This window comes from Adelges cooleyi, unplaced genomic scaffold, assembly GCF_023614345.1.
Source record: "Adelges cooleyi isolate 19-005CV unplaced genomic scaffold, UGA_ACOO_1.1 ACOO_flye_CR_arks_rails_tigmint_CR_PRNA_23, whole genome shotgun sequence".
Lineage (NCBI taxonomy): Eukaryota > Metazoa > Arthropoda > Insecta > Hemiptera > Adelgidae > Adelges > Adelges cooleyi.
This window is the reverse complement of record NW_026095893.1, coordinates 15540002-15555103: the sequence shown is the minus strand read 5'-3', so window position 1 is coordinate 15555103 and position 15102 is coordinate 15540002. Positions and strand designations below refer to the sequence as shown.

General features: G+C 30.3%; 4 protein-coding genes across 6 annotated transcripts; 2 read left to right on the top strand and 2 right to left on the bottom strand.

Annotated features, from left to right (window-relative positions):
- Positions 1 to 13: 13 nt before the first annotated feature.
- Positions 14 to 1496, bottom strand: LOC126836136 (NADH dehydrogenase [ubiquinone] 1 alpha subcomplex subunit 5). Its single transcript, XM_050569272.1, has 3 exons — positions 1354 to 1496; positions 427 to 588; positions 14 to 324 (listed from the first exon to the last, which is right to left on the bottom strand). Exons 1-3 carry the CDS (start codon positions 1375 to 1377, stop codon positions 148 to 150), a joined length of 363 nt encoding a protein of 120 aa, XP_050425229.1. The 5' UTR covers positions 1378 to 1496; the 3' UTR covers positions 14 to 147.
- Positions 1497 to 1584: 88 nt separating this feature from the next.
- LOC126836134 (uncharacterized) lies at positions 1585 to 3982 on the top strand. 3 transcript variants are annotated; one of them, XM_050569271.1, is made up of 8 exons: positions 1585 to 1800; positions 2003 to 2066; positions 2132 to 2217; positions 2286 to 2426; positions 2982 to 3099; positions 3168 to 3246; positions 3561 to 3762; positions 3839 to 3982. In XM_050569271.1, exons 2-8 carry the CDS (start codon positions 2017 to 2019, stop codon positions 3886 to 3888), a joined length of 726 nt encoding a protein of 241 aa, XP_050425228.1. In that variant the 5' UTR covers positions 1585 to 1800; positions 2003 to 2016; the 3' UTR covers positions 3889 to 3982. The 3 variants fall into 3 exon arrangements, with proteins under 3 accessions (XP_050425228.1, XP_050425227.1, XP_050425226.1); XM_050569270.1 differs by having other exon boundaries at positions 1585 to 1924; XM_050569269.1 differs by having other exon boundaries at positions 1585 to 2066.
- Positions 3983 to 4296: 314 nt separating this feature from the next.
- On the top strand, positions 4297 to 8100 carry LOC126836094 (probable ATP-dependent RNA helicase Dbp73D). Its single transcript, XM_050569125.1, has 10 exons — positions 4297 to 4617; positions 4675 to 4825; positions 4902 to 5032; positions 5218 to 5401; positions 5471 to 5656; positions 5739 to 5918; positions 6424 to 6745; positions 6830 to 6995; positions 7791 to 7925; positions 7990 to 8100. The coding sequence occupies exons 1-10, from the start codon at positions 4531 to 4533 to the stop codon at positions 8047 to 8049; spliced, it is 1602 nt and encodes a 533-aa protein (XP_050425082.1). The 5' UTR covers positions 4297 to 4530; the 3' UTR covers positions 8050 to 8100.
- Positions 8101 to 9167: 1067 nt separating this feature from the next.
- LOC126835917 (testis-specific serine/threonine-protein kinase 4-like) lies at positions 9168 to 14901 on the bottom strand. Its single transcript, XM_050568797.1, has 6 exons — positions 14725 to 14901; positions 13028 to 13209; positions 12804 to 12953; positions 11773 to 12046; positions 11509 to 11691; positions 9168 to 9700 (listed from the first exon to the last, which is right to left on the bottom strand). Exons 1-6 carry the CDS (start codon positions 14899 to 14901, stop codon positions 9632 to 9634), a joined length of 1035 nt encoding a protein of 344 aa, XP_050424754.1. The 3' UTR covers positions 9168 to 9631.
- Positions 14902 to 15102: the final 201 nt, after the last annotated feature.

Genomic DNA, 15102 nt, shown 5'->3' with positions numbered 1-15102 from the left:
TAATTACATGTAATAAATACACATATTTCTTGTATTTTATTATTCATTAAAAATCTAACGATTTGTTGAATTATATATATAGCTATAATATCCAATATAAAGATCAGAAACTAATATACAAAAAATGAACAATATATTTCCTTGGGTTTATTTTCCCGCTGGCGGCCAAACCCATTGTTCTAGACTTGGTCTTGCAATAATTGGTTCCCATGGTTTAAAAGCCAACATTTTTCTGCTTAGGACTAATTCATTTTCTGCCTGAACTATTAATTCTTCAGCTTGTCCACAGTTGATCTTTTTCTCAATTTCTTCTACGGTTTTACTCTGGAAATAAATAATTTTTTAAAATATAAATAGCCATTTGATTGAAATTTAATCAGTTGACTCAAAAGTGCATTTAACATCTAATTTTGAATATTGGCATACCTCTTGAACAATTTTAGCTCGATCAGTAACTATTTTTTCTGTGTAATTTCTGTATGATGCATCTTCTGGCATCTTGCGAATTATTCGCAAAATTTTTCCGTACAGCACATTAAGAGTGTATTGTGGATTTCTGGCCACATTCAGTCCTGTTAGTCCTGTGGTCTAAGAACATAAAAACAAATTACTAACTTTTTTTTCTTCATTATTTTACTAAACTAATTATTGTACAAATATGACATAAAAATATATGAAGAGGATAATATTAACATCAATCAAATTTGCTTTAGATTATTCGTTTATAATAAAAATTACAATTACACTTGTTAAATTAAAAAGTACAAAAAAAATTGACTACATATTTTTAATTTACCTAAATGATTAGTAATAATGTGTGCTTGTGTCTACTTCCCTGGACATTGAAAAGTTATACCTTTCGGAACATATTGTGTGCTTGTGTATTATGCAGGGACTTTTTACATTATATATAAGATATCTATGATTAGCAGCTGTAAGTGGCCATAGACCAGATGAGTAAATTTGAAGAATGTAATATTATAGACATAGTCATAATTAAAACATACTATAATACTAACGCAGTATAACTGTCATCATCTTAAATTCTCATTAATAATTTTACTTGTGCCTCAATGCACAAGCTTCTCTCAGCTTAAATCAAAGCTGAGAGGATATTTTTTTAAATAGAGATAGCGCAAATAATCACACTAAAAACATCACATTTTTGACTGACTGTGCATTATTTAAATATAAATTGCATAAAAATAGCACAAGAATAAATACCAGCAATAATAAATGTATTAGAAATGATATTTAATAGAACTCAAATTTCATAGGAAGCTAACAATATATTGAGTTAATTCTGAAAGCAAATATTTTCGACATCAATATATTTATTTTCCGAGTATTTACCTTTTTTAAATATTTATAAGACATCTTGATGATTTATTTCTGTAATAACTACAAAAAAAAGTACGAACTGAACGACATTAATGTTCTCAATTTTATCTGAATTTCACGACCTTTTTAATTTTTATCATGACAAAATAAATAGGTATTTCAGCAACTTCTGTTATCAATTTTTACAAAATGGTTGCCTGAGATAACTGGCAGCCATTTCTAGGTTATCACAAGTTGCTGACATATTTATTAATTGGTTGTGATTTTAAAATCTAAACCATAGACCATAGATTAAATACATGCATAGACTTATAAAGATGGTCTTCATTATAGGTCTAAACATACGAGTAGAGTATTCGATATTGTTATCACATCGTTTTCAAATTTCATTAGAAAATTTTACAGCTTTGAAAATTGAAAGTTGAAACTTAGATTTTGAATATCTCTGGCGACAATTAGGTATCTCAGACATAGGCGATTGTTAAATTAAATAAATCTATAAACATGGTAACAGGGGTCCAGCTTGGCCTACAATATATTACACTATATTAATCTAAAGAAGAAATTTTAATTCGCCACAACAGTAAAAAATATACTATAGTGAATTCTGTTTACTCGTTATTTAACACTAAAGTTTTACCATTTTTCTATAAATATTTAGGATATTTGGGCGTAATGGGTCTTATAGAGTGGATAAACAATATATTTAACAAGAATTATTCTAAGTGAGTACCCAATATATTAAAATGTGTTGAAAATATTTTTCACTTATTATTTTAAATTTCTGCAGTGGTATACCATCCGAATTCCAATTACCGACTGGAAATATTAATGAATTACAACATCCTACAAACAATTTTAATGGAAATTCAATGGGTAAATTTGTTGTTTAGTCCATATTAAAATAGCAATGCTATTTAAATAATTAAAATTGTATTTTTCAGAGCATAACAATGACATAACAATTGATGAGAGTATTAACATTTTTAATCAAACCATTCATGAAATATTACAAAACCTACAATTTGAATTTGGTCAAGATTTCTTTTCAGACAATTTTGTAACTAGCGAAGAGTCTAATTTTTGTATGTAAAATTTTATCATCTCAATATAAACATATGTTTAGTCAAACAGACTTGTGAAGGCTTTGTACAATGATGAAATATATTGAGCGTGCTTATAAGAGTGGAGAACCACTACTTATCTTGTTTAATGTGTCTGAATCAAATTTAATAATTATTTATTTTTAGTGTATTTTTTTATTTTTTTGGGAACGCTTTTAAGTTAATATTACTAACTAATTCCAAAAACAAATTGGTATTACCTATAGTAACATTATGAGTTTTTACAAGTACATCTCTATTCACTGTTAAAGTTTCTAAAAATGCTCGGTTTTATTCTCAGAATTTCTATTTAGCCTAAATGTTCCACATTTATATACCTTCCCCCTTACTTCCTATTTTCTCGTGCACAAAACTAATGTTGACCTTTTTTGTTTTTTAATATTTTTGAATATTCATGTTATGTATTATTATAGTTTTATTTATTCTTACTATATTATAGTACCTGTGTTTAACCAAATTATTAAAAATAAATTTAAAAGAGAGAAACCATTTTTTAATTATTACATACTGTTTTAGTTCCAAACATTTTAATGAATGATGAATTACTTAATCCAACGAGTAATGAAAACCAACCATCAAAACAAGATGTACCCAAGTCAAACCATATTGCTCAAAAATATTTTTTAATACCTAGGTAAAATTTGAAGGTTAATAAATAACATGTACTGTATTTAATATCTGTTTTTGTTTCTGTTTTAACAGTTCAACTTCATCAATAAATGAGGGTGTAGATCTTGAAAATCGTGTAACCAATAGTAATACACTAAGCAAGTATATACAGGTTAGTTAATATTATAGGAGGAGAAAGAGTGACCGAGTGGGTGTGGCGGTAGTGTGTTAACACTCACTGTCACTGGTTCGACACTCGGTCATGGGCTTTCTGTTTGCTGGGTGAGCAATTGTCCGATGGTAAGGAGCCGCCATCTCCCTCTCCTGTGACAGACTGACGACCCGTCCTGAATAGCGAATTTATTAAGAAACCATCTCATGATGCAGCATTAGGCCTTCATCGCCTATTAAGCTTCATGATGAGATAACAATACAAATATGTTGTAATTTAAATATAAAAAAATTATAATAATTATAAATGTATAGAGTTCTAGTTTGGTACGTAACTCTCAACAATATAAAGGAAGGTGGATACAACAAGATATTCACACTAAACAATTACCAAATGGACAAGTCGAAAAAACTATCATTCAAAAAGATGGAAATCAATCGTGTAATACTATTATTACGGAAGATCCAGTCACTGGACACCGCCATATAAAAAAACAATTAGTCAACTTAGATGATAGTAATTAAAATTTATTATACTATATTATACAAGAAGCTTGTTTAAAAGTCTCTAATATATATTTTTTAAATTTCAGGCCAGTTAAATGAGTTTGAGAAACGCTTTTCTAAATTTCAAATGGGATGATGGACAAACATTGCTACACCTAAACTATGATTTATGTCTTGAATTTTTTATTGGGAGCTATAAATAAAAGAATTTATTGTTACAAAGAAATAAAGATATTGTTTTGTTCTATTTTTTCTAAATACTAAATAGTTATTAAAAAAAAAACTCTGGGGGGGGGGGGTTACTGGTTCTTTCACTTTCATCAAATAACTGGGTAGTTTTTTATATGTTTATAACAATATTGTTAAATATTTAAAAATATTTCAACGATTTTAAACTGGAACTTATAAGGCGGGGGCTAGGGCTCTACAGATAACGTTTGTAGATAACAATTTTATTGTCATTAACCGTAGTTCGTGTCTGGTAACCAAGTGAGTGCAGGCAGAATACAGATAACACTTCTTATCATTCGCTGAAATTTGAAAAAATGACAAAATTATTATGCACGTGTATGCTGTGTGCACTGTACGATGTTATTCTGGTTTCTATGCATTGTAATTACTAATTTGTACTAATTTTCTAAGTACTTTAAATCTGGTACTTATTGTTGTTTGAAATTTACACTAAAATAATAGTCTGTCTTATTAATAATATTCATGTATGTACAACTTCCAAGTAGGACTGTATAAATTGACAATTTTTTAAGTTATATTTATAATTATGGAGGAAAGTTCTACGGTCGTTGCTTCTCAGCAATCATCAGACTTCACTTTGGTTGATAATTGTGCATTTAAAAAAAATAAAAAGGTATTTATTTAGTGTATATTCTATATAGTACTTGAAACTAATGAAAACATTAAACAGGTAAAACGGGTATTGCCGCAATGGCTTGCAAAACCTACTGTTATATCAGTGGATTTAAAGAACTTGGAATTTGGATTTGACAGTATTCCAGAATTGGATATTGCTTTAGTAAAAAAATTACGCAATAAAGGATTTACACATTTCTTTCCTGGTAATACAAACATATATTTATTTAGAAAAAAACTTGGAATCTAATAAAATATATTGCCCGTTTCAAATAATTTTAGTTCAAGCACAGCTAGTACCTTGGTTAATCAAATCACAAAAAAATTGGAACAACAGATGGAGCAGAGATGTATGCATTTCGGCACCAACAGGCAGCGGGAAAACATTGTCATATGTACTACCTATAATTCAGGTGATATTTTTAAATAAAAATATGTATTGTATAAAACATTTGAATGGTAATTAACATTTAATTGGCTTAGTTGAAGATTTATTGTGATTAGTAAACTGTATAATCGTGACTACTTTAAGCTCACCCTATTCTACTCATAATTTAAATAAATTCTTTCTGTAATTACATTTTAATTATGTTTGCAGACATTAAAAATGTTAACTACGCATCAACTTCGTGCACTTATTGTTTTGCCAACAAAAAATTTAGCTATACAAGTGTACAAAGTATTTTCTTATTTCATAAAAAATACTTGTAACCTGAAAGTAATTCTTCTAGAGTCAAAAAATTTAACATTAGAAAAAGAAAAAGAAAAACTTATTACATACGGTATGTATTTCTCATCATCTTAGTTTAAAAATTGTGTTAATATTTGTAACACTCACAAATCATTTTCAGACACTAAACATGGTTGGATAAGTCTAGTAGATATTGTAGTTACAACACCTGGACGACTAGTTGATCATCTAATTTACAGCGAAGGATTCTCTTTAAAATATCTTCGTTTTTTAATTTTGGACGAAGCTGATAGTTTTACAAACGTTTTACAAAATGACTGGCTTCATCTGGTCAATGATAGTTTAGGTGAACTACATTCTTTACCATATAAATAAATAATATATATTTTTTACATTTAATTAACTCAATTAAAATGTATACATTTTAGAATACTGCGGTCCTCCCATATGTACATTGAGTACATTAAAAAAATCACCACACAGAGCACAACGGTTGTTGTTTTCAGCAACTCTTACACAAGATCCGGAGAAGTTAAAGTTTCTTAAACTTTTTGACCCTAAACTCTTTACTTCAATAGTCAAGAGAAAAACAAATGATGTTTTACCAGGTGAAAATAAATGTTTAGAATTTTTAATTTTTTTTTAACAAAGCCGCGATAGTTAAGGCAATTGGGCTGCAAATTACATTATTTATACAATACAAATTTTTGTTTATTAACTAACAGTCTAGTACGAGCTCTTAGTTTGTTTATGTTTACAAAATATGTAGGATCTTTTGTCATTTGAAGTTTGTTGAGAGCTTTTTCTTTTGATACACCCAGTTTTTTTGTTCCACCTGGTAACAAGTTTTTTTTGGCTTATTTACTACTCTTCTAGCGTTCTTTGCAGTGTCAACAACAATATTTGACAATATAGTAATCATTTTTTATTGTTGTTGATGGAAGTATATTTTCTTCATTATGCCATCAACTAAGTATAAAAAAAGATCCCAATTTTAAGTGTAGCTTGGTTGGGAATATTTGTAAAATTTGAAAATTTGTGTTACTGGTTTATATTGTTTTTATTTATGTTTTAAAGAATTTCAAAATTTAATGATTTATCTTCACAATTTAGATTCAAACAACGAAGAACCTGTTCGAGGTGACTTTGTTGGAAAATACACTACTCCTAAAGAGTTGAAAGAATACATGGTGATTTGCCCAGAAGAAAACAAACCATTAACGTTATACCATTTAATTAGAACTAAATCGCTTAAAAGAGTGATTTGCTTCGTGAAGTCAAAAATCGAAGTGCATCGTTTGACACGACTTCTATGTGGAATAAGCAAATACGATACAGACAATCAGCCATTACGAGTAAATGAAATATCAGCCGACGTGTCCCGTAAAGTACAAACAGATTATATACAACAATTTTCTCAAGGAAAAATTGATGTGTAAGAGAACTGTTATTTAACTTACTTGTTGGTAAATTATAATATTATCAGTGTGTCTTATATTTTTTTTTTCTTTGTGTACAGATTAATTTGTACCGATTCACTTGCAAGAGGTATTGATATTGAACGTATTTCTTGTGTAGTACTTTATAATGTACCAAAGTACCCTAAGAATTATGTACACAGGATCGGTAGAACTGGACGAGCAGGTCATAAAGGAAAAGCAATCACATTAGTCACACCCGAACATGTAAATATGATTTTATAGTTTTTATTTATTAATTCTTATATATTTAATTATTAATCATTTATTAGGATCTAGATTTTAAATAGCTCATTGGACATTCAAAATCTACATAATTTTAATATAAGTGGGCTTGATTACAATTAAGGATTTTCGGATTTTTAAAAAAAACTGTTTATGATGTTAGTTTGCAATAAAAAAAAACTCTTAAAAAATGTATTATAATATACAAATATTTCTTCTTTCCCTTAGTTTTTATATATTGTATATTTGTTAACAGGGCTTGAAACTAGTTATAACCAGTTAATACCACTCTTATATCTTAATATGATACCCTTATATATTTAATTATTGAAAATAGTCTAAAAATATAATCGCTTAGACTTTATATTTTGTTTTGACCAGTTTTCCTGAAAAATGGTTTTAAGCCCTATTTTTTTTATAAAAGGAACATATGTTAAAAATTGATAAAACTTTTGATATAATCTAGAAAAAAATATATATATATATGTAGATACTATATTAACAGAACACATCAGTTAGCATGAAAACATTTTGAGGATTTACATGGTAAATTTCATCTTATCTTATATTCATTTCACGACTGAAAACATAATAATATAAACTATATTCTTGTATTACTAATAGATTTTTCAAAATATGAAAAGCTAAATATTTCTCATTATCTGAAATTTGCTAGAAAAAAATGACTTGTAATCTCTCATTTTAAGGATTCTCCCACATTTCTTACCTTTAAAAAATCAACTCTTATTAAAATAAAGGATTTGAAAACTGTTTTAGAAAGAATTATTTAATAAAGTGCTAAATTCTGCTGGGAAGAATAATGTTAAAAACATGAAAGTGAATGTTTCCGATTTGGAGGAATATGAACAAATATACATAGAAGCGTTGAAGGCTCTAAAATCTGAAACGATGGTAATATTAATTTGTTTTTAATAATAGTTTAATAATATATAATAATATAAGTATTTTATTACAGCAAAAAGAAAAAAATGTAAGTAAGAAAAAATGGAAGATAAGTAAAAAAAATAAACAATAAATTGCAAGTAACCTTGTTATGATATATTTAATAAAAGCGACTTTTATAAAATTGTGTTTTAATTTTAAATTATGTTTGCAAATTGTACTTTTTAATAATCATACTAAAAAAATCAACTTATTATTGAATGATTTAAATGTCAAAACATATGAACAGTTAATCCTAGAAAAAACTTGAGCAACTTATGGTTATATACTTATACTTGTATTATATATATTAAAGAAATTTCATCGTCAGTCTGACATTTGCACTGAAGATGACAACATTGTTGCTGAAATATGTATGCGCAAAGTGTATTATTTTATGGTTAGGGTTTTAAATATTAATTTCTTTAGTCATTCGTATTTCTAGTTCATTAATATTTTCCCTTATTTTTTTGTATTATTCACATAACATAAGACCACGTTTTTGGTTTCAAATCCATATATAATGTTTAAGAATTACTTTATAATAATTTTAATGGTATCATTTAAAAAAATTTAAAAAAGCTTTTTAAAAGATCTTATAAGTGTATAACACCCTATTTTATAAAAATAAATTAGAAAATTAGTTATCTAATTGAATAAGTAAACTATTCAGGTTAAATTAACCCTTTCTTTCCCAGAATTTTTTTTTCTGCTAAAAAATTCACACATTTTTTACTTGGTTAGTTAAACACCATGATGTTATTATGGTCACAAAAAATTAAGTTTCCAAAAAGTTACTTACATATTTAAGTCTAATACTTCTATTAGTAGGTTGGAGGGTAAAGGTAAAAATATTGGTTACTCCTACGAGTCGGTCAGGTAATAACCATGTCATAGCTAGAGCCTAGATATAAGTTTTCTAGTAGCAATTAACAAATTATACATATTTTTTTTACTTAAAATTTAAATTACGTCATGTTGTTTATTTTTTATGACTCCGTTATCACCCAACCTACTCCTAGAAGTATGAAAACTTATTTGTTTTACGTATTGTATAGATCATAGGTTGTATTATTTGGATTATTAAGTATAATCACGGACCCTCCCCCCTCCCCCAAAAAAAATAAACAATAAACCGTTCAATTTTATTGTCATTTAATATTAATAATAATCGTAATCTAAATTTGATATATACAAATAATTATTGTCTCGTTGTTGTCTTTCTAGAGGCAGAATACGGACAAGAAATTATTATTGTTATCTTAAAAACATTATAGGACATTTTACTGATATATGAAAGGCCGCTCACGTATTCAAAATTAATAAATATACATTCAATAAAGTTACAGCAAATTTATTTTTGGGTTATTTAAAAAAAATTACAGCCCCTTTCATGAACTCCCGAACAACCATCTACGGACCCCCAAGAGGTCCCTGGACCACCGGTTAAGATCCTATGGTATAGATGTAAAAGAATATTTTTATACAATATTATACTTAATGATATGACCATAAATACATCTAAAGTATTACATTTAAGTTGCCTACACCTATAAGTAGGTAGGCCAGGATTGAAGGGTTAATTATAGAAACATACAAATTAAAAGAATATAATTTTTATTTTTGAAAACCTGATTGCAGATTTATATAGTGCAACATGTTTTCTTTATTCAACATTATTTCACTACACTGTCAGTCATCAACATTTTCTTGATAAGTTGTTGTGTAACGTTTTCTGGATCCATCTACAAAACAAACATAATATTAATAAATACCAACATTTTTAAGAATTCAAATAAAACTATTATATTATTTTTGACGGTCTGAAAATAATTTATTGTATCAATATTTTTAACTTAAAAACAAGTTGGTTATTTTTTGAGTCAGTTATCAGTAATAGCAATCCCTTAAAAGCTAAGAGGTCGTTTTCAATAGCAAACGTTTAATATTTATCCAAATTTTGGATTGTATTGGGCTAATGCAGAACCAATTAAGCTTTAGGGAAATTGTAAAATAAATTCTCAAGCTTGCATCTAAATACAATAAGCGTTTTGTGAGAAACGCTGACATGGTTTCAGTTTTGAATATTTTTTGAATCGCCTTGTTTAATATTTTTATGTATTTTTATGGGTTAGAAAAACTGAGGATGAATTGGTTCGTGTAAAGATACACTGGCATTGCTAGAACTTGGCCTGGCGTACTGCCGTGCGCTCAGATTCAAATATGACATTTACTCATTTTTTATCCGTTAATTAATTCAAAAGAAAATCAAGAATACAATTTTAAACGAAAGAATGATATGTAATTAGGCTTTGTTTGGGGAGAAGTAGTTTAGCGTTACATATATGGTGTCCCCGGAACTTTTGGAATGAGCCTCAGCTTAAAAATATTCAATATTAAAACCTGTTTTTCACACCATGTCATTTTTTTATTAAAACATAGCTATAACTCGTAAAAAATAAGTTTTAAAAACACCTATGGTGTGCAATCTAATATTCAATTACTCTTTAACAAACTAAAAATCTGTCGTAGAACAATAAATTACAGTTATCCAACACTGCGTATATTTTACCTCTTAAAGTAGTACTCATTAATATTTAACTTTTGTTTATACAGTCAGTACTTGTTTGAATATGTTGTACTACGAAATTTCGCATTTTATATGAAACAGAAATCAAAATACTTCATAGGATTTTTTTCCACTGAATCCGAGTCGGGCCTTCGATTTTTTACAACTAAATCTATGTGCTTTGGTTCTTATTTCAAAATTGTGTTTCAGGTGTAATTAATGACTTATGTGGCTGCCAGAATCGGGTTGATAAAAGGTAACCTGTGAGTAGAAGGGAAACGTTCATTCTGGAACAAAAGGATGATTGATGATTGATGATTCCTATTGTGTAAGCGAATCATCCTTTTGTGTCAGCGAATCACCCTTTTTTGTTTCGGGCGAGTGTAACAAAAAATATGGTCACCGCCCGTTAACCTACCTCAACATTCGCCACCCTATAGATGATTGCAGGTAACCAGGATTTATTGAAAACGTTAAAATTATTGTACACATTTTAACATGCACACGCCAACCGAACCGTGGACGTTATACATATATAGGTAGCATATAAATACCCAAACGTGTATACAATTTTTTTAAGAAAACGTTCGTTTATGCCCATTCAATATAGACCTGAAAATAAATATTGTTTTTGCGTTTGGTTAACGTTATATTTATATGCTACCTATATATGTATAACGTCGACGGTTAGGACGGTACGGATGGCAATCATCCATAGGGCGGCAAAGGTTGAGGTAGGTTAACGGGTGGTGACCATATTTTTTGTTACACTCGCCCGAAACACAAAAGGATGATTCGCTTACACAATAGGACGATTGACTCACACAAAAGGATGATTCGCTTACACAATAGGAATCATCAATCATCCTTTTGTTCCAGAATGAACGTTTCCCTTCTACTCCTGTGAATTTTGCCCTACAACTACCCACGGCAATTGCCTGGCGAATGACTAATACAGGTTACCTAAATTACCTGTCACCGTACCTTTGGCTCAGCGGTTTTCTTTTTCCTATGCACTTTGACTTCGGATGTCTGACACCACGGGTCTTTTTTTATTTGCGATATCTTATAGCGCACCTTGAGCGGTGCCAATATCCTGACAATCAGCTGTTTGACTTCCTCAGACGCAGTCACGTCTTCCGGGAACGACACTTTGTTTTGCACTTCCTGCGCTCACACACACACACGCGCGCGCAGATAAGTTAGGTTTGGAAACGTCAAACGAACTCGGTCAAAGCACATACACACTTTCAATAGCTTTTGGTAGTTGGTGTCGTCGAACGGCAACGTGCCGAACACCATAGCGTACAGGACTACCCCAACGGACCAGACGTCGGACGCATCCGGCTGGTAAGGCGTGCCCTTAAGTATTTCCGGCGAGGCGTATGCGTAGCTTCCGCAGAACGTGTTGCTCATGGCCATCTGACCGTTTTTGTTGAGCATGTCGGCTCGGGCAAAACCGAAATCCGACAGTTTCATGTTGTAACCGTCGTCCATCAGCAAGTTTTCGCATTTGATGTCCCTGCAAATGTACACAAGGTCGTTGATTAAATGTGTACAAAGGCAAAATGAACTTGCTATAGCTTAAAAATAGTTTTCAAATTTGAGTTTTCACGCTGACTTTGTTGTACAATTATCTTACTCGAGTGACGATTGACGTACAATTTTATGTAGGTACACATTAAATTTGTTCGTCAAAACTTTCAGTTGTTAGTATCACAAACTATGCAAAAAAATATCTAAGTATACACATATTTTGTATTATTTTATATGTAACCATTGATAACAGATCAACCGAGTTTTTTTGTCTCAAATACTCGTGCAAGTTGGAGTATCAAATTTTTGTTCACGCGTTTAAATATCAGTTACAAACCACCAAAGCTGCGTGCAGATTTTGTTCAATTACCAATTTTTGTTGAAGTCTTCGTCTACACAATCAAATATTTACGCAAATCAGATTTGTACAAGCCAATAGCGCGAATAAAAATTGAGCGTGTAAAATCACCTTTAAGGTCACTTGTTTGTGTGTAAAGTTTTTATTTATTTGAAAACAATACCTAGGGGACCCGCGAAGGGACTAGAGTCTGAAGACACGTTTGAAAATATTGACAAATCAGATGTGTTTAACGTGGAAGTGTGGAACAACTTAACAATTACATATATTATGTAGAACTGAAATCTTTTTTTTTTATTCGCAATTATTTGGTTACTTAAATGGGCTCTCTCCCCACACAAAGACTCCTTTCTACAATACTGTTCATAACGGTTATTGTTGTTACCTATGCACAACTCCGTTCTCGTGACAGTATCCAACGGCGCCGACGAGCTCCATCAACCATTTCTGCGTACGGTCTTCGTCTATTCGCCCATCCCTCTTGATGATGTCCAGCAAGCTGCCGTTAGGTGCCAACTCCATGACGATGTACACCCTGTAAAAGAGTCCTGATTAACAACGGTGTGGTACACCGTCGTTGCTCCACTCCGGTCGTCGGAAATCACTTACCGGTGTGTGGTTTCGATGGCTTGATAATATCTAATCAAGTTCTCGTGTTTGAGTCCTTTGACCACTTGGATTTCGCGCGGCAAAAACTTCTCCAGGTAGTCGGCGGCTTCTTGCACTTTCGATACGATTTTGATGGCCACGTCACCATTGTGTCGTTCCGAATGGGCAATCTTGGAACAATGACGAGGAAACGGATTGTATTACAGTAAGAAGTGTATGTACAAACGTCTTGGGTCTGAGATCGAGTTACAGGTGCGTGATTACTCGAGAAAAAAAGTTCCATCTTATATGGGACTAGAAGTGGGCATTGATGTTTTTATTTTTCTATACAAATGAAAGATAGCCTTGATATTTGTTACTGTAAGTATCAACATTTGTAATGCGTAAAAGAGACTTCTTTTCGGCATTTCCCAAAATTGAGTTAGGGCTATTTTCTGAACCTTGGTTGATTTTTGAACAATTTCAGACCGCCGGGTCATCTTTGTAGCTAAGAAAATTACTAAGTTATTGTACTTTGTAGTTTGCTAATTGTATGGCGTTTTCTCGAAACCGATGTTAACGAGAATTTGAAAATGAATTAACAAACGTTTTAACTCTACTTTGTTAAATTAAAAACTTAAAAAAAAAAAATAATTTGATGAAACGAAACTTTAAAAATGATTTTACTTGCGTTTGATTTAACCAATTTTAATAGTTATCTTATAGTAACTGAACCCAAAAAAGTTGTTGAGTTCAATTTTATTTACCTCAGTCAGCATAAAAAGAAAGTCTTTAATATTTTAAGGTTAACTAGGAGTGTGTGGAAGCATATCACAGTTCTCTTGCCAGTTAGATTAGGTTAGGTGAAAATCAAAATGATTTCATCAAAATTCAATCAATTTGCTACAGGATTTGTCCATTTTAAAAAACTGGTGAATACGTAATATGAGTAAAACTGACATTAAAAACGATAGTGTGGTCCGATTTACAGATTAGATTAAGCTTACCAAAACGTATTACATTGATGAAAGGGTCAATTATAAAAAGCCACCTAGTGAAATTGATATCAAAAGTTGAAAAAGAACAGATTTAACACAACCTTGATAAATGCAGAGAAATAGTAATAACTGCATTAGACATTTTGTACACTTAATTATCGATTCCATCGTAAGAGAAAAATAGTAGTTTTTACTTTTACCATTCCATCGATAATACTCAACGAGTTTTTTTTTATCAATTATTAATTATAACGTTTTTATGAATTCACAATCTTGTTTTATTCCGATGTTGTTGAAAATAAAGTAATTTATATAGCACCTTCCTTCACCAAAACAAAATTGAATATTTAAAAAAAATGTATTCAAACGTACTTTTGCAAAAAACGCTGAAAATCACAAAAAAGGGGTTTTATAACTATAACTAAACGTGCTAGAGAAATTCTGACAGCAGATACGGATTCATCAAAAAAACGAATCTGTTCCAAAAAAAAACAAATTTTTATTTACAGTGTTATTAGCACTAAGAGTGGTTCTTTATTTTCTGGATCGTTCGATGATACAATAATATTGTATAGATGTTAGCAGAAAAAATTGTGAAATGGTGGTGGTTCGAGTATCGATATTTCATCTTTTACACATATGGTCGGTGGTTTTACTATACATATATTGACCTAGTGGATAGATTCGAGGTTTTAGATGTCGATTGGCTAGCCTGGTTACCTTTACTGTAGCGTACGATCCGCTGCCGATGCTCCGTCCTACCGTGTACCCGTGGCTTTCCAACACCGTCAGCTTTTTCTCTTTTGTTTTACCGCTCTCCTTTGATTTGATTTTAATCTCTTGTTTCGCCACGTTGGCAGTACTTGGTTTGTTCTGATTGGCATTTTCATTAGACATCCAAATCGAATTTTGTTTTTTTTTAAGTAATTATTGTTTTATGTATTTTTCGTAACTATTTAACGCTTACCTAAATTAGATCTATAATAATATATTATGTTAACTATTTATTCTTATTTCCATTGAAGTGGTGGTTTCTAAGGTGATATGAAACGCAAGAACGTTAAATAAAATAAAATAATTTGACTACAACGTCCTATT